Here is a 22,811-nt window from a genome sequence, read left to right on the forward strand (position 1 = left end):
AAAAAAAGCCAAGCAGGGAGGCATGCTTCATTCTGCTTGTTATAGCCAATCAGGAAAGCAGTTGAGTTTCCACATGTGGATTAGCCACCACACCCAATTAGAAGCACATGTCTACACCTGCTCACATTAGCAAACAAGCATTGGTAAAACAAGCATTGATAAAATCAATTGTGTAACACAGCACATTATGTTTACTTAGAAACATGAAGGTTTAACCAAGAACAGAGACATGATTTAACCCAAATCCCTGGGGATGCTGACGGATAACGCATGAGGCACCTTAGGGATTCCTGACACCCAGAAGGCTATCTACCCTCTAGGGTGGGCAGCCAGTCTGTACAGCTGAGGAAGACTTCTGCCATCTTGAAAAGTACCAAAATAGAGGGTTCTGGGTAGAAAAGGTGCCACAACCTACTAGATGTGGTCACCTCAGGGGCGGATTAGCCTCTAGGACTAGTAGCCATAGCCAATTGGCTATTTGCACCTTCCCCCTTGCTCCCCCTAAATACAGGATTTAAGGGGCTCCCCTGCCACCAGAACCTCAGTTTGGCAACAACTTTCAAAGAAAGGACAAGAGAGGGCTTGCTTCAGTGACAACAGGAAACTACACAAACAAAAGGCGTGATACCTTGAACGTGTGGCCACCTTTAAGGAAATGCTTGACTGTGGCTCGTCCTGGACCAAAGACTGCTTCTCCCAGCAGGAGGGAACCCTTTGTGAGCCAAAGGAAAGACTTGCCAACTGCAGGTAAAAAGTACATATCAGATCCGAAGAAGTGCTGACCATTGGACCCTCTGAGGGATTGCCTAAAGACAGGTGGTCCAGTGCATTGTGGGAATTGTAGTCCAATTCCCTGCTATGTTTCAGCTGGCTACCATTTTCCACTGGACCTCTGGAAAGGGACATAGCTTCTCCTCTACCTCAAGCCTTGTTGATGGCCAGTCCAGTCATCACCACCTTCTTTCAACTACCTAGAAAAGCTGTGGTAAAGATATGCTTGTGGGGCCAAAGTCATGTAAGTATTCAGAGTCATCCAAGCGTGAGATCTCTGTCGAAAGGCTGCTTTGTCCTCCAGCAGGGATTGAAGTCGGATTGATTTCCAGACATCTTTTTTGAAAGCGTTGTGCAAGGTTGGGGTCCTCCAGATATCGGTAAGCTCAGTCATTCTAAGTGAGTCCTCTAGGTAAACTCTGGATGAGGGGGTGTTCTTAAGTTCAAGCTCCTGCCATAAGTGGTATTTAAGAGATCCTGGGGTGGCATTTTGGTCAAGAAGTTTATATATGCACCTCGTCTAGCCAGGGAATGATCCAGTAGGCTGAACTCCAATCTGAGTTAAGCAGAGGAAGTAGATTTAGGAAGGTTAAAGATGAGCCGATAGGCTTTGCTCACTGTATGATTTAGGATTTCTGAATCTCTGCCTCTTTGTAATTCACTGCCACATGGTATTGTGGGCAAGAGTTTGGCTTTTAGTACCTGTAAGAGGTGGGTGAATGAGGGACCATTCCAGTCTGCTTTTAGTCTTTATAAGGATAGTGCTATGGCTAAGCCTCTTCCCATGATACACCCTCTTTGATGCCCAAAATTCCCTGATTTGTCAATGGTGATGCCGAGGTATTTGCACTTTTCTTTTTTCAAAAGCTGTGTCTTGCCCCAGAACCATTTGCTAGAGGGGGTCTTGGCTCCGATTGACAATGTCCATGTTTTTTCAAAGTTCGCGATCAGGGAGTCGGCAAGCGGGTATTGTTGCATGACATTTATTAGCCTCTGGAGCCCTATATTTGTATGGCTAATCAATACAATATCATCCGCATACATTAGGCGTGGTAGTTCCAGGTCTCCAATTTTTTGGGGCATGCGGGTTTGTAAGAGCAAGCGAACCCACCAGGTCTGCTAAGTATACATTAAAAAGTGAAGGGGTCAGAATGCAGCCTTGTTTTGTTTAAGACCTTTGGTAGTTGGTATCCTCCTTGAGAGATGAATGACTGTTCCTAGCTTTATCTGGACCCATATATCAGTATGAAGGGCTATTATCAGGTGTAGAAGTGGATGTGAAAGCCCCCAATTTGAAAGCTTCTTCCACAGCAGATTCCTCTCCATGTGGTCAATTGCGGCCTTAATTTTGACAAAGCATAAGTGGAGCTGCCATTGCTGCATCTTTGTTTTTGGTCAATAAGGAGTCCAACGGCTATCATATTCGTTATGGTGCTGACTAGTTTAGAGAACTCTGTTTGGAATTTGGGGATTTTTCCCTTTTCATCAATCCAAGCCAAGCAGACAGATGCTCCAACAGTAGTCTTGCGAAGTACTTTGCTTTGTTATCTATTAGGGCTAATAAGCCGAGTTGTTTGACCATCAACTCTAGATGATGTGGTAGAACTGTCACTATATATTGTATAGTTACCTAAGTACATGGATAGGGTGGAGAGAAAAGTTGGAAGAGTTGTCAATGGATGCACAGATTTCATATATGTCATGATTCAGTACTTTTTCCTTTTTAAAAAGGCAGTGAAAGGGCATTATAGTGATTTCAAGAGTTAGGATGTTGCCACTTTCTTTATTGAACTGATATTTCTTCCACATTGCTCCTAAATTCTACCAAAAATGGAACACTTGTGTTCTGGAGACTACTTGGTTGTTTGAGATGCCCACCTGATGTTGTGCCAATTATGGAGCTGTGATTGCCTAGAGGTGAGAGCACTTCATCTGGGTTAACTCGCCTCACTGGTTAACACTACATGGGAAATGGAGTCTACATTACTCTCAAAGGCAGTGGAGAGCATGAGTGAGCATGCCCTGTAAAGCTGCTGCATCAATCACAATTGCTGGGAAGAGGAGCAGGGAAATAGGAGACAGTGACAAGTTCCTGGCTTCACAGTGAGTTTGCAAGCTTGACTTGTATCTTATGGCCTTACAGGGCGAGAAGCCCCACTAGTTGAGAAGAGGTCCACAGCCCCAACCACCTGAGGACACTCTTCTTATGTTCTATAGAAATGATCTAGATAATGGTGGCGGATACACAAACAATGCACCTTGAAACATGATATGGTAAGTATCTTGTGTGCAGAGTGATCAAGCAGAGCCCAAAGGTGAGGGCAGGTCACCTAGTGCTGATATGTGCAGCAAATCACTGTGTCATTCTGAGGGAAATCCCCTTGGAGCAGCCAGTGATCACAAGATCACTGGTTGCACTGTGTGGTCCAAAACATTTCCCCTCCCTTGAGTCCAATGTATTTGCTTGAAGAATTTGTCATCAGTGACAGAGAATGAGGGCTTGTCTGGCAGGGGGTATCTTGTAGATAAAGTAATTTTGGTAGACAAAAGTTGTCCCGCTGAAGGGACACTCTGAAGATTAGTGGCAGGCATGTCTGAAAACCATACTGTAAATTAGTGCTTGTTTCTAGATTGAATTTGTAATCTTTACTTCGGGTGGACTGCGTTTTTTGCCAGAAAGGTTTTAGAAGCTTAATACAGGAGAGCGAATTCAATTTCTCATTTAAAATTCAGCTTTGATTGTGTAAGACTGAGCATCCTTCCAATACCATGTTGCAGTATATGCAATAATCTGCTGCTTTACTTTTTTTCTCAACAGAGTTTCCCTTTGACCCAACACTTCATCTAAGCAATGCAGCTTCCAATGTCACCTGTTCTGTCATCTTTGGGAAACGGTTTGACTATCAGGATAAAGACTTTCTTGATTTACTTGGAATGATCAATGAAGCAGCTGCACTCTCAAGTTCGTTAAGTGGCCAGGTAAAGTAATGTTAATTTACACAATTTTGGGGGATGATTAATGGCAAATGGTGTCAAGCTACCTAAGCTGGACACTTAAGTACTGCTTTTGTCATTGGACAGTCATGTCATAATTTGGTTGCTGCATAAAATTCTCTTGGTTGACCTTGTTAGAACTCTTCAGCCTTACCCTGCAAGTAGTAGCTCTGAACTTAACAAATGGTGCTATTGGTTCTGAAGGTGCTGTGTCTTTGTATCTTAATGTTTGGGTATAAGCATTAATTAACCCCCGTCACTGGTCATATGGACCTATGTTCATCAACAAGGAGAAATTAAGGGGAGCAATCATTTATATCAAACCTTAATCGTCATTAAAACTCAGTTAGCATTTATAACAGTCAATAAAGAGAGTTGATGTGAGTAAAGGGTTTTATTAACAATTCTAGTAAAATTCAATTTGTTTATTCAGTAAATATTAGTCTTTAGTTGTCATTATTGCACATTCAAATAATCCATTAGTCAGTATTTCAAAACCAGGTAAAATACCAAATTAGTAAAGATTAGAAATCATATACTGATAATACAATGAGTGTGTTCCATAAAAGGATTTGTCCTAATTTAAATTAAGGAATAGAAAGGCAATTTACGCCAGAGTAAAGGTGTCAGTTCATAAACGCAATAAGGAGATCTGATGAGAAAATGTAATGCATAAACATGCAAAATTCACATTTAAGTAAAGGGAATTTCAAGATGAAAGACTTCTCAACTAAGGATAAGCAGCAAACATATCTTCAAAAGAAAAAGTGCTAAAAGGAATCTCTCCTGAAGAGAGGTAAACTCTTTGATCTCAGTAAACAGTCCAGCGTGCTCTCAATTGCTTGAGTCTAGAGTGTCGAGTGGAATTGAGAATGTGAATGAATCTCTCTTGTCTAGGTACACCACCCAGTACAATGTCAGAAAACCCTGGGATTGGGTAAACTCTCGAAGTTCATACATCTTCACAGTAGACTACACAAACAAGTCCTTGAAAAGATACTTCATCCACATCTTTTTGTTCAGATAATTCTTCACATGTGCCTTTCTTCCTGTCACCTCCTCTCCTCCTGGTGAGAACCTCACTATCAGTTGTCTAATACATAACAAATGCCTATTCACTAGCTAATACAAGCCTTCTGGAAAGTTACATCCTCTGCAGTAGGAGAGAAGAACATCTTGTGTAAAACAGCAGCTCAACTTGAAAAACTTGTCTTTCAATGCTAAGGTACACATTAATATTAATATAGCATCAATAGTTAGGCTAAATGAAATGAATACATTATGTTATTTCACTTGTTTGCTTGCTACAACTAAGTATGACTATCTGCTATAAAATGTGCATTTTTTTATACATGAGTTATTTTGCCTAAACAATTTTATTATAAGGAGACTCACTCTCAAAACTCCTCCCCTTGATGGCTAGAATAGCCATCACAATTTTATCACAAATTAATCTTTAAGGTGCACCTTCCTTCCTTGCTGAGTCATAAAGTTCCCTTTTTCTTTCTTTCTTTCTTTCTTTCTTTCTTTCTTTCTTTCTTTCTTTCTTTCTTTCTCTCTTTCTTTCTTTTCTTCTTTCTTTCTTTCTAACGTCCGTTCCTTCATTAATTTCTATTTCTTTTCTCCTTTGCCTTTCTCTTTCTTTATTTGTTTTTCTCCCTTGTCAAATAACATCTAAATCCTGTGTACAAAACATATACGCATATTAAGCAAATGTCAATAATTAATAATGGTTTTAATAGACCCCGCAAGAATCCTTCCCCAATGTTTCAAAGCCAATTACTTATAGTAGAAGCTCTTTTTTCTAAGGTTCCTTGTACACAAGTTGTTTCTAAAGCTCCTAATTGAGGTTTAGGGTTTGAACTGTTCTTTTCAAATTCTTCTATAATCTTACTTTCATCAGGTATGTAAGAACAACAATGTTGAGCCTTTAAAATCTAACAAACTCTGCCTTTCTCTAAAGCTAACTAATCTTGTAAAACCATCGATGTAATAGCTACTATCTCTGTGTTACTGTCAATAAAGCACTGGATGGAATAGCAGCCAGCGTATCTACTATGTTAGAGAGCTTTCTCATTTTCTTCTCATTTAAAACTACTCCTACAGAAGGAATGATTCCCCCCAAAATATCTCCCACTAATTGTGTCCCATGTATGGTGTACATGTCTGTGAGAAGGTGTCATTGTTAGGGCATTTATGCTATTTACATGACACATCTTAGGGAACACTGGAGCTAAATATATAGAACCCTCCTATACAGCATGCAAATGAAAATATACAACTTGCCCACAAATTAAATATGCTCCAAGAACATCAAATGCATGTTGCAAGCTACGTATCCCAATGTTTCTTTTTCTAAACTGATCTTTCCTTTGATAAAAAACATGTTTCCTTTCTGTTGTCTATCAACTTTTATTTTTGGATATATAATTTTCTTTTTGTATTCATCCTTGCCCTTCTTCCAAACATTCTTGTGGCATATTGTGGAGGTTCAAGTGGTTATGATCTCAGTTAATTTGCATCTTGATCAACGGCATTAGGCATATTCTGTGTAGTAGGTCCACAGTGTACTGAATACCCATGGGAAAGTATTTTTGCTGTCTTGGATCTCCTTGGTGTCTGTTGGTATTCCTCTATGTTGCTTCTACCACTAGATTTTGTTTCTTCAATGATGGTTTGTGGTATGTGTTCAACTGACACACTAGATTTCAATTGTCTCCTACTACTCAGCCATTCTGGACACAATTGTAGTCCTGCCTTCCTCACACCTGTTCCCTCACCAGGATCAATTGTTTGTTTCGGTGGCAACTCAGCAACTCCTCTAATTTCACATCTCAGATTTCATCTTCAAGGTATCCTTCAACACCGCTTTGTGAGATTTCAGGAACTTGTGACAGGTGAAGAATTTTGATCAACGTCTCCTCCCTTTGGTCCTTCAGGATGTATGGTCACATAAGTTTTGGACTTGGCTTGAATGTCACCACTTCATCAAAGGGACACATCACTCTCTGGGTGTGAGAATCATGCATGCACCCACTTAGGTATCCCAGCACACTTCAGAGCAGTGTTGATGACTAGAATCCACTTGTAGGGTCCCTTCCACCATGGCCATAAGCACAACTTTCAAACATGCTTTACAACAAGGTAATAATTGCCAGGGTTAAGTTGTTGACACTGCTCCTGTCTCTAAGGTGGCAGTGACAGTTCCAAACTGGTGAGAAACAGAAAACTCCTTATCAGATAACCTGTTACAATAGTTGAGTCTAAGGTCATCTGTGATATTTACAAGTGCATTTGAAGGCACAGCAGGTAGTTGCATAGCACATTCCATGACAATTGAATAATCCTGTCCTTCTAATTGGAGTGCTTATGAGACTCATAATACTAATGGCAAAGCATCTGGTCGCTTTATACAAGTAGATCACAGACTTTGGCCAAACATAATTTTAGTGTCCCATTTAGCTGTTCAACTATACCAGACACTTGTGGACCGTAGATGCAATGCAGCCTCTGTTCCAATTAAAGTGCCACCCATAATGTTCTAAGGACCTCATTGTTAAAATGGGTCCTACAGTCTGACTGCAAAGAAACTAGTAACACGAACTTCATTATTAATTCATGTAACAGCAGTTTGGCTCCAGTGAGGCTTCCATTTTTTCACTTTGGGTAGGCTTCCACCCATCAGGAGAAAATGCACGTTAAAAATTGAATATATTTCATCCTACTACTGCATACTGTGTGAGGGTCCTCCTGATCTTCCTATGTGGCTCAGCATTCCATAGGTTCTTCTCCATATATGCATTTAGTGGCGTATCACATATCTATGGAAACATTCCTCAGCCAAAACTTTAAACAGAGAATTAAACATGTTCTGCCTAAATAACCTCACCATTGCATCCCTATTGATGTGTGCAGGGCTATGAAAATATCTTGTCAGGGGAAATAATAGGCTATCTGACAACACAGCTCTTCTATCAGCTGAAAACCAGATGTAATTTGCATTTTTACCACATCCTGATCTTATCCACTCTTGCTGTTCTGCCTCTGAAACGTCTTCCTGCAAACTTTTGATTTCTTTCGACAGTTCAGTGTTGCTTGAATGAGAATTTACCTTAAAAAACAAAAGACAAGACGCGACTGGCAAAACAGGAATGGTTCATTTAATTAAACATTGCAGCTGAGAGAGCAGTTACAGAGCCAGGGTCTAAGGACTGTCATTGTACATTTGATTAAATCAATTTTTTATACATTTCTCTAAGTGCAATACAAACATAAAAAATATTATTTTCTTCATATAATATGTAAACAGTTGTTAAGGGGTTGTAAATACCCTTCCTGATAGTAGATGCAGGTGGGCCTGGAACTGGCTTGGACACAATGTGGGCCAGCGAGTACGTGTCCAGATGTATGGCCTGAGGGGCCTGTGGTCACTGTGTGTGCTGTGTATGCTGTATGTATAATCAGCCAAGTGTATCTAACTACATATAATATCTAACTTGATGGTGTTTTTGGAAATGCACGCATCCCTCTGGTCATGTGTGTTTTATTGAGGCCAATCTCCGAGGACAATTGTGGTGCTGCTGCCTATCTGTGGGATCTGATCTAAGTTTCCCTGTTTGTGTGTTTGACTGCCAGCTAAGTGTTAACCTACCTGGGACCTGTCAGTCATTACCCTCAGGCCTAAGTCTCAGAGCCTGTCTGACCATGTACCTACCCGCTGGGATTGACGGAGAGTTCGCGACGGGGGAACCTCTCAAGGGTGATGCGACTTTCTTCATGTATGAAAACGTATCGCTGTGGGAATAGACATCGATTGATCCAATATTAACATCAACTACTGACAACAGCATTGAAAATGTGGTACCCTCATCAGATTCATTTCTATAAGCTCTGTTAAATGTGCACTCCACAATCAGACAATTCTGAGCAACTTTGTCTGTATATCTGTTTGCAGCTGTTACATCATCATGTCCACTATCGTGGGCTGCACACTTAAGTACTGCATTGTCTAGTGGCAATTACAGTGCTTCTAACAACTTCATCACATACTCCAGATTCTGATGTGAGATCCAGAGGAAGTCATGAATCCGCTTTGTGACCATAAATGTCTAAAATCTTGCCAAACACACAGAAGCCAAACTGACATCCTGTAGATATAGTCACTCACAATTGACTTGAAAGATAGCAGGCTCATGTAAGGACAATCAATTCTGCCATTTCTGCAATGGTAACATCTCAAAGCCAGGAGGATTCCACTACTTGAATTGTACCAGCTATGTGGGCTGCTCTCAAACTCCCCTCCCCTCATTGTCTCTCATGCAAGAGCTGTTTACAAAGATTATATAATCAAGCTTATCAAAGGGTTCATCCTTAATGTCAGGCTGGGCTTGCTGCATAGATCCGTAACATTGAGACAGTAGTGCTTAGTCTCTTTCCCGCCAATTTAATTTACCGTCAATGGTTAAAATGAAGCTTCATTGAGAGTGTGACTCATTCTCAGCTCCAAGAATCAATTGTTCATATTTTGTAAGTCTGCTGTTTGTCAAATATTGGGTCTTATAATGAGTGAACAAAATTCTACAGAATGAGGGCCCATCACTGTAAGTGGAGGTCCAATAACTATCCTCTTGCTTCTCTCAATAATGACACTCTGTAAGGCAGTGAGGCAGTCCTTTGGGAACACGGTCAAGAGTAGGTAAAAATATGCCACAGACTTTCAAAAATCTCCAGGCAACTTAGTAAGCACAGCAGGAGTGCAGTCCTCCCTCTTTTTTGCATAATAATGTGATCATTTTTGTTAGAAATGGGGTCTTTGGTTGGCAGTCAAAGCAGGGACCCTCACTCTAGTCAGGGTAAGTCACACACAATCCAAATTATCCTGTGCCCACCAGCTGGTAGCCGGGCACTGAGTAGTCAGGCTTAACTTAGAAGGCAATGTGTAAAGTATTTGTGCAATAAATCATGCAATAACACAGTATAATACCATAAAAATACACCGCACAGTGTTTGGAAAAATATAGAATATTCATCTGATCAAAGGCAGGTCAAAATGATCAAGATTTGATAAGTACACATCGTGATATCACTTTAGAAAATGATAAAAAGAGTCTTTAGTCTTCAAAAAGCAGCAAGTGTCTCTTGCAAGCACAAGGCACCTGGTTTGCATCAAAATTATCCACAAGGGGCCGCAGAGGAGGGGCTGTGTGGAAAATGCAGAGGTATGCATTGGTGTCTCCGGGGGCACACAGATGATGCAGCAATATTTTTCACGCAGCCAGGGCTTTGCATCAATTTCCAGTGCACGGACTTGGATCCTCTTCCGGTTGAGTGATATTTGGATGCCTCAGGACGATGCAGAGAAATCCTGGGCATGCAGGACGAAGTCACAGGAGATGCGTTGATCCGGTGGGTGATGAGGGAAAATTTCTGTTGCACCGCAGGCGCTGAATCGATTCTTCTTGCAGGAAGTCGGGCTTCGTTGTTCCGGCTCAGCTATATGTGATCCAGTGGGCCGTGCATCAAAGTTCCAGTTGCAATGCTGGTGCTGTGACGATCTCCTCTCGGGGAGCCGTGCTGCGTTGTTCTGGTTCGGCATGCAGTGATTTTCTCACCTGCGATGCAGGCTATGCAGATTTTCTGGCAGGCTGTGTGTCTAATTTTAGCTGCATAAGGAGTTCTTTGCAGGATGAAGTCTTTTTGGCTCTGAGACGTCCACGAACAGGAGACAAGCTCTATCCAAGCCCTTGGAGAGCACTTCTTAGCAGACCCAGAGGGCAGCAAGGCAGCAGGGCAACAGCAGGGCAGCAGTCCTTTGCAGAAAAGCTGTCAGGTGAGTCCTTTGGGCAGCCAGGCAGTTCCTCTTGGCAGGTTGCAGGTTCTGGTTCAGAATTTCTTCGTCAGTGGTATCTTGTCCAGAAGTGTCTGAGTTGTTAGGGTCAGAGGCCCTGTTTAAATACCCAATTGTGCCTGTGAAGTGGGGGGACTTTAAAAAGTGGCTTAGAAGTGCACAAGGTCCCCTTTCAGTTCCATGCTGTCTGCCAGGGTGCCAGTAGGGGGTTTGGCAGTCCATGGTGTGGGGACAGGCTACTGTCCTTTCAAATGTAAGTGTCAGGCCCTCCACCCTCCCAGGCCAGGAAGACCCATTCAGTATGCAGATGTGTGCCGGTGTAACTGAGCATCCTGTGTTTGGGGTTCTCTGGGTTTGGGCTGTCTGGGTGAAATGCACAAGTGAGCTTTCAACTAACCTAGCCAGACATGGATTGTAATGCACAGGAGGATTTAAGTACAGAGAAATGCTCACTTTCTAAATGTGGCATTTCTAAAATATTAATATTAAATCCAACTTCACCAGTCAGTAGGATTTTGTATTACTGTTCTGGCCATACTAAATATGACCTTGTTACTTCTTTCAGATCAGAATCTACCACTCAAACAGTATATGAGGGTAGCCCTAATGTTAGCCTATGAAAGGAGCAGGCCTCACAGCAGTGTAAAACAAATGTAGGAGTTCTAAACTACTAGGACATAGAAACTACACAGGTATATGTCCTGCCTTTAATCTACATAGCACCCTGACCTATGGGTTACCCAGGGCCTGCCTTTGGGGTGATGTATATGTAGAAAAAGGGGAGTTTAAGGCTTGTCAAGTACTTTTAATTTAAATGCCAAGTCGAATTGCCAGTAAAACTGCACACACAGGCCTTGCAATGGCAGGACTGAGGCATGGTTAAGGGGCTACTTATGTGGGTGGCACAATCAGTGCTGCAGGCCCACTAGTAGCATTTAATCTACAGGCCTGAGCACATGTAGTGCACTTTACTGGAGACTTACAACTATATTAAAGACCATCAGCGTTGGCGTGGTCAATCCACGGGCGATGCTCCACCGTAAAGTCCATCCTCTGTAGAGAAATGGACCACCTCAAGAGTTTAGGATTTTTGACCCTCATCTACATGAACTATCTGAGGGGCCTGTGGTCTGTCTGAACCCGGTATGGTCTCAGCTTCTTCAGTGCCCAGACCACAGAAAATGCTTCTCTCCCAATAGCACTCCACCTCTGTTCCTGTGGTACTAGTCTTCTGCTAATAAAGACTACTGGTTGGTCTAGGCCCTCCTCATTTAGCTGTGCTAGAACCACCCCTATACCATGCTCTGAAGTGTCCGTCAGCACAATAAACTCCTTGGAGTAGTCCGGTGCCTTGAGCACTGGGGCCATGCACATGGCTTCCTTCAGGGAGTCAAAGGCTTTCTCGCAAGTCTCTGTCCAATTCACCAACCTAGGTTGTTTCTTGGATATCAGTTCTGTTAAGGGAGCCACTATGGTGCCATAACACTTAATGAATCTGCAGAAATATCTGGTGAGGCCTAAGAAGGCCTTCTTGGGTTCTAGGTGGTTTCCAGGCCTTGAGAGTTTCAATCTTGGCTTGGAGAGGTTGCACCTTGTCACCACTTACTAGGTGCTCCAAGTACACCACGGAACCCTGCCCAATCTGGCACTTACTGGCCTTGATGAAAGGCATCCTTGCCATCTAGAACCCCGTTAACCAACCGTTGGAAGGTAGCGGGGCATTTTTTAAATACAAAGGGCATTACCCTGAACTGGTAATGGCCCTCAGAAGTAGCGAAAGTGGATTTCTCGTGTGCCCCTTTAGTCAAGGCAATCTGCCAGTGCCCTGATGTGAGGTCAAAGGTACTAAGGAACTTGGCAACGCCAAGCCTGTCTACGAGCTCATCAGCTCGGGATGGGGTGAGCATCTGTATTTGTGACAAAATTGAGACCCCGGTAGTCCACGCAGAACCCAAGTTCTGGTTTGGCACAAGGAGCAGCAGCCTTGGGAACCAACACCACTGGGCTGGAAAAGGGACTACTGGACTTCTCTATCATCCCAAGAGCCAGCAAATTCGGCGCAAACTTACAAAATACAATTGTATTTTGGAAGTTTGCACTGCTTTTGCGTCAAAAAATGACACAAGTGCAGTGCTAAAAAAGGATAAATATGGGCCCAAGGATCTCCATCCCACCCAGAACAATTGTGAAGTTATCTCTTAAATATCTCTACATCAGTGGTTCCTAAGCTTTTTAGATCCACAACCCACATTTTACAAGAACAACCCTTTGTGATCCACCTACTTTTAAATGATATGATGCGGGTCATGTCTGAATATAACTAAATCATTGTGTGGTAGCACATTTTCATTTACAGACAGCACATTTTGCATTGAAATGGAAACTATCTTTGTTCAGACAGCTTACTGGTAATACTAAACAGTACTCAAATGATAATGTGTGGAAATTAGGTTTCTGTGAACATTTGTCATTTGTGCATTACCAAGCAAAGTGTCTGGACTTGTTTTGATCATATTAAAACCTGTTCCCAGCACACTTTAGAATGAAAAACATTTTTGCTTTCCTAACTGCAGAATGCACACAATTCATTTATATATATTTACATGTTGTTGTGTGTTGTAAAATAGACAACACTCTGAAGCCTTTCTATACACAGTCCCTGTACTCAAGCAAGAGTATCACATAATTAACTTTAAAAACTCCTCTCACTTTGAGGGTTGGGGAACTAAAAGTAATCACCAATCCCATGTTAACAATATAAGCAGCACTAAGACATAGCCTGGCATTTGACCTCTGTCTTTGAAACCCAAAGGTGACAAGCTAAAAAACAAAATGTAATGGCTTTGCTAATTATTGCTCTGACTTTCTTGACCCACCAATAATCAGCGTGTGACCCTACAAATGTGGAAACGCAGCTCTACATAATTGTAAATTACCCCCCTACACAATCATCAGATACATGTTGGAAATGTGGTTGTACTACAAAACATTAATCTCTTATTTCTGACTGAAAAAAACAGTTTAGTGAATCATGCCTGATAACACCATACTGATTAATGATGGTGGAATGTTAGTCATACTTTTGTAATATAAATGTCTCACATCTGAACCCCGTACCCTTTTCCACTGCATGCCATTGGAACTCAAAACCCCTAACATTGCCCGAACCAAAATTCACATCACATAAAACTTGCATGCAGTCTATCTGATCTTTGTTGACCAAATCATAGAACCTATTGTTTACTCACTATAGTACCTCCAACAATATATTTCTAAGTGACTATAAGAAAGTGGATTATTATTGAGGGTAGACAGTTTCACAACTCAAGTAATAAGACTAACTTACAAGGGTGAACTCCAAAGACACTAAAATTACCTGAGCTCAACCCGCTGGTAAACATGGCACAGAGCAGATAGGTATAAATTAGGACAATGTGTAAAGTATGTATGCAGTACAAAAAGAACAAGTCAATCTACCAAAAATTAAATGTCCAAACCAAATTAGAAAAAGAGAGCAAAATTTAGTACACAAAATCACACCAACTTTTCTGGTTTCCCTGTGCCGAGAAGTGTATTGATACTAGACAGGGCTCTGGGTTTGGGGAAAAGGACTCATCCTTGACAGGATGGCTTGGGGTTCAAAGGATGCCTGCCTTGTCACTGGCAGATGGAACTCACACTGAGGATTGACTCTTATTTGTCTCCATAGTTTTGTCTCAGGCTCCAAACTCAGAGGGAGGGGAAGAACTGGCTTAGAGGCTGGACATAGGCTTGCACTGAAACCACAGAAAGGCTCCAGGCCTAAAAGTGGATCTCACAGACCTCTCCTCAGAAAACCTCAAGAACCTGAAGGAAGGCTTGACCTACTTGCTTTGATACCAGGACAATAGAAGTGACTGCAAGGGTCAGTTGGCTGACCTCCTGTTTTAGCTTCAGGGACACATCAAGCTTCCAGAGGCCTCTCTCCTTGCAACTGACTTTGATCCCGCCTATCACAACCTGTGGTCAGCATTTTGTGCTTGTTAGACATTGCAACCTTGAGTAGTTTCCCCTAACTTTTTGCCCTCTGACTTCCTGTTTTTTGGCATATTTAATTTACTTGTAAGACCCTAGTAAAGTGCACTCTATGTGCCCAGGGCCTGCAAATTACCAACTACTAGTGGACTTGCATCACTGATTGTACCACCCACCACCGTAGCCCTGCAAACATCTCTCAGGTCTGCTGATGCAGAGCTTGTGTGTGCAGTTTTAGACTGCCTTTTCCACCTGGCAAGTGTACTCACTTGCAAGCCCCAAACCTTCCTTTTTATCTTAGGTCACCCCTAAGATTGTTCCTAGTCATCCCTAAGAGCAGGGTGCAGTGTATTCAAAGCATTGGGTGTGTACTTTTAAGTTTAACCCATCAAGGTAGTGAACATTTCCTAGATTTATTTTTCACTACTGCAAGGCCTGTCTTTAGCATAGGTTAACATTGGGGTTACCTCGAAGAATCCTTTAATTGTAACTTCCAATTTTCCAAAGATGCAAATATGGAGTTTGGTGTCTCTGGACTCGCAATTTAAAATAACCTATGGTGAATTCAGATTTTAAATTGTAAGTAGGAAAATGCCCCTTTTGAAAAGTTGGTATTTTCTTACTTTAACCATTCTGTGCCTCTGCCTGTTTCTGGATACATGTCTGGAGTAGATGACAGCTGTGCTTCGTGCAGTCCCTATAGGCAGTCACACACAAAGGGAGCTTGGGTGTGACATTTGTATTCTGGTGGTTCATCACCAGGCTGATGGGTCTTTCTGGGCTAGGTGGGCGGGAGGAGCTGACACCTACTTCTGAATAGGGCTGTGCCTCTCCTCACAAAATGGGCTGCATACCCCCATAGAGTGTCTGGAGCCAAGAAAGGAAGAGAAGGAAACATGATATTCAAAGGCCTCTTTTGAAGTCTCTTACACTTCAAAAACACATTTTGGTATAAGTACTGGACCCAAACCCCACAAAATCAGTTCACTTTTGGGTTGATCTTTGAAGACTCTGCTAAGAAGAGGAGCCGTGTTGCCAAGAGGAGTTGCCACTTTGATAACTGCTCTGCTGTGCTAGCCTGCTGCCTCTTGCAGTGAGAAAAACTGGAACTTATCTCTACAACCTCAAGAAGGAACTTAAGTAACTCTAAGGGCTTGTTGGCCTGCCCCTGCTCGCAAAGTCTCAAAAGTCTCAGGGACATCAAAGACTTCATTGATGTCTGCACCACTGCTACACTTTGCCATCTGTAAGTTCAGCAGCTGTGCCCTGCATTGACCACCGCTACATCCCAGAGGGAAGCCCACTCTAACCGTTCTATCATTGGAGCTTGTTGCTCCTTATACCTAAACCTATGCTGGCCCCTTCCTGATTTGCTGAGGAGTGTGATGTTTAGAGATCCATTGCTCCCCTGATGCAGCCCTCTGTCCTCGAGTAACGCAGAGTGCCGACAAGCTGAAGCAGTGACTATGCCAGGTGGGGTGCCAACAAGCCAAGCAGAGTGTGGATCCTGACCAGTGCGACTCACTTGAGTGCTGCACCCCTCCCCTACCTGTTGAAAGAGCACTGAGGATACCAGGAACTGCAATGTAATCAGCGCTGCCCCAGCCACTCTCAGTTGAGCAGCAAACTAGAGGGCAGCACTATCGGAATACTTGCCCCAACCTCATTGCTTCAGTGAAGGTACCCTATTGCTTGTGAACTTACCCCAGGTGTCCCGACCAATAATTTGGTGCTCCTCACAGCCTCTATTTCAAATGCATAACAGTTTTCAAAAACACTGCTTGGAGATCGCTCCACTTTTGGGAGCATTAACAAATCCCTCAGTGGGACCATAACTACCTCAATGGAGTGCACAAGTGTGCCTAAGACTTAAATAATCTACATTAATTAAATATTTATACCATGCTGTAACTACTGTGTTGCACAAATACTTTACACATTGCCCCTTAAGTTAAGCCTGATTGCTCTGTGCCAAGCTACCAAAGGATGAGCACAGTTTAATTTAGGGAGTGTAACTGACTAACCCTGACTAGGATTATGGTCCCTACTTGGACAGGGTGCATACCTCTGCCAAGAAGAGACTCAATTTCAAACTCTGCCTTTTACCAGATTTCAAACTTTAAAAATCTATGGCCCATTTTTATGGATTTTGCGGCAAAACTGCACTAATATAGTTTTGTGTCAAAATCCATAGCACCTGCTAGCATCATTCCATAGTGCCAGCCGGGTGCCATATTTATAAAATGACATAGGATGGCAGAAAGGACAGGTGAGCATCTAAAGAGAAGATGCTAGCTGGGGGGGGGGAGATGGCGGGAGGGGAAAAGGCATTAGTGGGTCAGAAATGACACTAGGCTGGTTAGCAGTAAATAATATGCCACTAACCAGCCTAGCATCATTTTCCGATGCACTACCACCAAAAAATGACTCCTGACAGGAGTCATGCCCACCACTCCAAACGCCAGCCCAGGGGACCAGTGTCCCCTGGGCAAGGCAATAATACCCAGTGTCAGGCAGGGGACTGAATGTAAGTGGCCCCCAATGGCACAGAAGACAATGTATACTTACCTATACTTAGCCAGGATGGGGTCCCCCATCCTATAGTGTCCCTCTGGTGTGGGTGGGGCTGTTCCTGGGGTTTGGGGTGGATATCTGTGGGCCCATTCCTTAGTGTTTAGCCATGAAAATGAGTCCACAGGTCCCCTAACGCCTGGTCAGAACCAGGTGTTAAATAATGGCGCTAAGCAGGTTAAGCACCATTATTTGGGTCCACCTACTCTGTACACGTCCCTTTTTCTCCAGAGTATAAATAAGGTGGTAGGGGATTAGCATGATATTGTAGACCGGAATGCCTACCTTGCATCTAATTAGTGCAAGGTAGTTTGCCGCATCCACAATATGACGCTAACTCCAATATTTTGGCGCCAGTCAGGTCTCGCGTCAAAATATAAATATGAATATGGAGATAAATGTACTCTGTTTTAGCATCAAAATAAATGACGGCAAAATGGCGCAAACCAAGTATAAATATGCCCTATGTCTTCTACTTATTAGATTTTTGCCATTTTGGTGTCATTTGTTTTTTTTATATTCTCAAACTAAATTCTTTTGTGATTTTTCTTGTGATGTTCTTATGTAATGTTACTACTGTTGGAGTGCTGCATAAATAATTTACACATGGCCTCTTATTTTTACCTGACTGTTTTTTGTCAAGATACCAGAGGGTTAAACACAGGTCTACTTAGTGACTCCAGTGGCTACACTTTGAAAAGGTTTGTGAATATTTTTGGAGGTGGGTTTGCACCCCCTCCAGGTAATACTCTAATGTCTTACACCTGTGCTATCATTTTTTGATTACAGGTTTCATGCCGACATCTGCTTGTTGTGTAAGCTTGTACTGACGAGTATGAGTGTCAAATGCATTTGATTTTAACTGTAATATTCATTGGTTCCGCACCTTTGATCAACACTATTTCCTTAACAGTAAAATCCTATACATCCACTTTCACAGTGTGTCTTAAATTAGGTGGCGAGTCAACTTTTATGAGAATTGGGACTAACTGGACTCTTGATTCTTGCAATCTTGTTTTAAATTCAGAGTCCTCATCTTGCGTTTAAATTGCTACACCATCAAAAGTACATTAAATCACACAAAGCGGTTTGCAAAGAACATCTCTACCTAGAAGGTTTACAGAAACCATTTCACATATAATAAATTCATGGTTGTCCTTTGGGGCCAATTTTAAAATGAACATTTGCTTGGAGTTTATTTGTGATTAGTTTATTACAGGTAGCAATAACTTAGATTTGTTTTCCTAAGAGGGATAGATTTGGAATCTACTTGGGATGAGGCATTTAGCAGGTAACACCTGTATCAAACAGAATATCAATAATCTATCAATAATGAGACACAGCAGACAGGCTTGGGGACTCTGAGTGAACACAGGAGGACTGCGTAGCTGGGGTTAACCTTCCAGTGTGGGGTCCAGCAGGTGGCCTTGTGCTGTGGTGGGGGACCAGTCACCTCATCATCCACAAATAGGCCACTCAGGTCCACTTCTAGCATTGCACTGCATGTAATTCTTCTTCTCTGTCAGGCACCTTCATCGAAAATTTATTGCAGTTTACGAAAACTACAGAACATCATCAATAATCCTTAAATTACTTTGCTGAAGGACAAGTATTTTATTTCATGTGTTGCTGTCTCATTAGTCTTGTAGGCAAACTTGCATTAAAATGCCTCTGGTTCTTCACAGAAGCCAGTTGAGCTGGGTCAACTACCTCAATTAACTCTCTTAACTCATTAGCATTCTGCCACATTGGGGAACAAAATCAGTTTGAATTCAATGTGGATTCTTTCTAAATCCCCGCAACCAGTATCTAATACGCTTCCAATAATTGCAAGGGGTTCTCTTCAACATATCCATTTTTACATTTTTACCATTCAAATCATTCACAAAACCTCTGGCTCTAAACTGAAAAACGACATTTGTCACATGATTAGCTTGTACACTTACTCCCTGCATGTTCATGATTTCACCATGAACAGAACTAGAATCAAAACCTGAATCCACCATCTGATTCCTACCAGCTATTTGAAAATGATTCTTGTGTAATCATCATGTTCTCCTTCAACTTTCTTTCCTATGCTGGTTGTGCCAGAGAACCGGGCTGCAAAATGACTGCCACAGTGTGATGCTTGCCTGTCCGGATGCAAATCTAGCATATATCCTCCATCACAGGCTGTCATCACTGCCCAGTGGCATTGAGAGCTGTGCTATCAATAATGAGACACAGCAGACAGGCTTGGGGACTCTGAGTGAACACAGGAGGACTGCGTAGCTGGGGTTAACCTTCCAGTGTGGGGTCCAGCAGGTGGCCTTGTGCTGTGGTGGTGGATGTGTCATCACCAGGGGCTGCTGCGCTTCCCTGTTCTGTGGCAGAGTATGTGGTATGGTAGGGCATGGATGGCTCCTATCATGGGTCCCTTCTTCGAAGGAGGGATGAAGCAAATTCGTCGGCATGTGGGTGGCTCACGATCTACAGGATCTACAGGATCTTTGACCCAGTCCGGCACTGGCCTTCCCTCGATGCATGGCTCTGTGTGCGGCATCTCCCTCCTTGGAGGTGTGTGGTCTGGAGGACTAAAACCAAGTCCAGCTAACACTGAAAGCCTTGAGGCCCAGTTGTGGCCCTGTGAGGTACCAGAGGTGAGGGGAGGTCCCAGCAGAACCTACTTGGCAGTCTGCAATGCCCTGCAATAAAACAGGGTCCACTGGGAGGGCAGGGCCCAAGTAGAGCCCCAGCTCTGTGCGAAGTGGACACATTGATGTGGACAGCCCCGAAATAGGTGCTCATCCACTTCTCATGGTTGGGGTTGACTGCGGCAGCACACTAGCCTCCCCACTTGCACAGAATGACAAACCCCTATCCCTTCAGCAAAGTCAATTATTAGGAAGCCCAACAATCAACAGACCAACTGGGGGCCCTCTATTGGAGTGCTGGGACATTGACCACCTGCATCTGTTGCTCCTGTATTAACACTAAAATGTATCTATTTAAAATTTGTTTTCATTTCTCGCATGTCACCACTGTGCTCTTTTTCCAGAAACTGATGCCTTTCTGTGAGTGTGTGGGTGGGGCTTACAGCAGGCTGAGAAGGGAAACTGCCATGAACTGAAGTGCGCATGTCTGGTTGGACAGGTGCCTTTCTGTGTCCAGCCAGCCATGCGCAATTGAGACCTTCCCCTGCTTGATCAACTTTAGTGTGCCCGGGGGACCACAGCCAGTTTTTGGTTTGCCTGCCCTAGCCTATTCTGATGCTGCACACATGCTGTTTACTAACAAAAAAAGCAAGGGAGCAGCAACTGGATTGGCTCAGGAGTAGGAGATGCAAGTAGGTTCTCTAGTCCCCGTGCACATGAGGCATTGCGGGTCAGACAGGTTTTTAGAACATGTCCAGTGATTGCATGGCTTTATTTTGAAGCCATGCAGTGATTGGCCATCTTCTATCTGGCTTTGCTCTCTTTCCATTGTGCCCAGGACAAGTAACGGCACTGCCGACGAGGAAGTGGAAACAGTGTGTCCTTATGTACATGAGTGTGGTCCTGGAGGGGAAGGCTTTTTTCAGTTCTGCTTTGAATCCCGTTGCTGCCAGAAAAACACATTTTCAAGGTATCTGTGATTGATTTACAAAGAAAATCATAGTATACATTAAAAATATAAAATCTGGCATGTCGAAGACTTAGCAGTCCGTTTTTTGTTTTTTTTTAAATGCAGCAACACCATTATGTGACGAGTTCACATATTTTTTCTGTTTATTTAAGTAATTGTTGAGTGGTAACAATGCGGTGCAAAGCTTTGTGCTGATTGCTGAATGGTTTAAACATGCACACAGTTTCCAGGGGCGCGCCTCACTCCTATCAACAAAAGATAAAACATGCTGACTAAAATCTGTGAAGATTTTTGAGAGCATGTTTTGTTGTTTCTTTTCTCAAATATTAGCCAGGTGATGGAGGTGCAACTTTATTTATGATAAGGAATGCTTGCAGTGTTGTTGTGCTGGGTTCTACTTTCTCGAGCATTTTATATTTACATCAGGCAGCAATGGACATTAATCTATTAACATGGTAGCAAACATTTTCCCTCAAATTAATGCCTGTGGTAGACAATGAAACATTGACATCGAGCAAATATTGCCAGATTTATGCATTCAGTTGTCCACAATTGTGATTATTTTCAGGAAGTGTGTGCTTTAGATTAATGGGCAAGGATGTCTGATGAATATATACAATTCCAGAGACAGTGGAAGCCAGACCAACAACACTGCAAGCATCCTTAGCAAAGTGGTGCCTCGTCGACCTCTAATTAAAGAAATAAACTACAAAATAGACGATATGTGACTTTATTAACACCTTCGCTGCCAGGCCTTTTCCCCCTCCTGTGCCGAGCCTTTTTTTGGCTATTTGGGGTAGTTCGCGCTTAGGCCCTCATAACTTTTTGTTCACATAAGCTACCCACGCCAAATTTGGGTCCTTTTTTTCCAACATCCTAGGGATTCTAGAGGTACCCAGACTTTGTGGGTTCCCCAGAAGGAGGCCAAGAAATTTAAAAAAATGGGAAAAAGGGGCTGCAGAAGAAGGCTTGTGTTTTTTCCCCTGAAAATGGCATCAACAAAGGGTTTGCAGTGCTAAAATCACCAGCTTCCCAGCTTTCGGGAACAGGCAGACTTGAATCAGAAAATCCAATTTTTCAACACAATTTTGGCATTTTACTGGGACATACCCCATTTTTACTATTTTTTGTGCTTTCAGCCTCCTTCCAGTCAGTGACAGAAATGGGCATGAAACCAATGCTGGATCCCAGAAAGCTCAACATTTCTGAAAAGTAGACAAAATTCTGAATTCAGCAAGGGGTAATTTCTGTAGATCCTACAAGGGTTTCCTACAGAAAATAACAACTGAAAAAGAAAAATATTGAAATTGAGGTGAAAAAAACATCAAATTTTCTCTCCGTTTTATTCTGTAACTTTTTCCTGCAGTGTCAGATTTTCTAAAGCAATATACCGTTACGTTTGCTGGACTCCTCTGGTTGCGGGGATATATAGGGCTTGTAGGTTCATAAAGAACCCTAGGTACCCAGAGCCAATAAATGAGCTGCACCCTGCAGTGCGTTTTCATTCTATACCGGGTATACAGCAATTCATTTGCTGAAATATAAAGAGTAAAAAATTGCTATCAAGAAAACCTTTGTATTTCCAAAAAGGGCACAAGATAAGGTGTTGAGTAGCAGTGGTTATTTGCACATCTCTGAATTCCGGGGTGACCATACTAGCATGTGAATTACAAGGCATTTCTCAAATAGATGTCTTTTTTACACACTCTCTTTTATTTGGAAGGAAAAAATGTAGAGAAAGACAAGGGGCAATAACACTTGTTTTGCTAATCTATGTTCCCCCACGTCTCCCGATAACAATGATACCTCACTTGTGTGGGTAGGCCTAGCGCCTGTGACAGGAAACGCCCCAAAACACAACGTGGACACATCACATTTTTTGACAGAAAACAGAGGTGTTTTTTGCAAAGTGCCTACCTGTAGATTTCGGCCTCTAGCTCAGCCGGCACCTAGGGAAACCTACCAAACCTGTGCATTTTCGAAAACTAGAGACCTAGAGGAATCCAAGATG

General features: G+C 42.6%; 1 protein-coding gene across 2 annotated transcripts in view; it reads left to right on the top strand.

Moving 5' to 3' along the window:
* LOC138299954 (cytochrome P450 2G1-like) overlaps positions 1 to 22,811 on the top strand; it is a 335,658-nt gene that overhangs the window by 117,265 nt on the left and 195,582 nt on the right. For both annotated transcript variants that reach the window (XM_069238686.1, XM_069238685.1), the window contains exon 4: positions 3,590 to 3,750. In XM_069238686.1, coding sequence (XP_069094787.1) covers positions 3,590 to 3,750 — 161 coding nt within the window. The remainder of the gene's footprint in view (positions 1 to 3,589; positions 3,751 to 22,811) is intronic.

Source organism: Pleurodeles waltl, chromosome 6, assembly GCF_031143425.1.
Source record: "Pleurodeles waltl isolate 20211129_DDA chromosome 6, aPleWal1.hap1.20221129, whole genome shotgun sequence".
NCBI lineage: Eukaryota > Metazoa > Chordata > Amphibia > Caudata > Salamandridae > Pleurodeles > Pleurodeles waltl.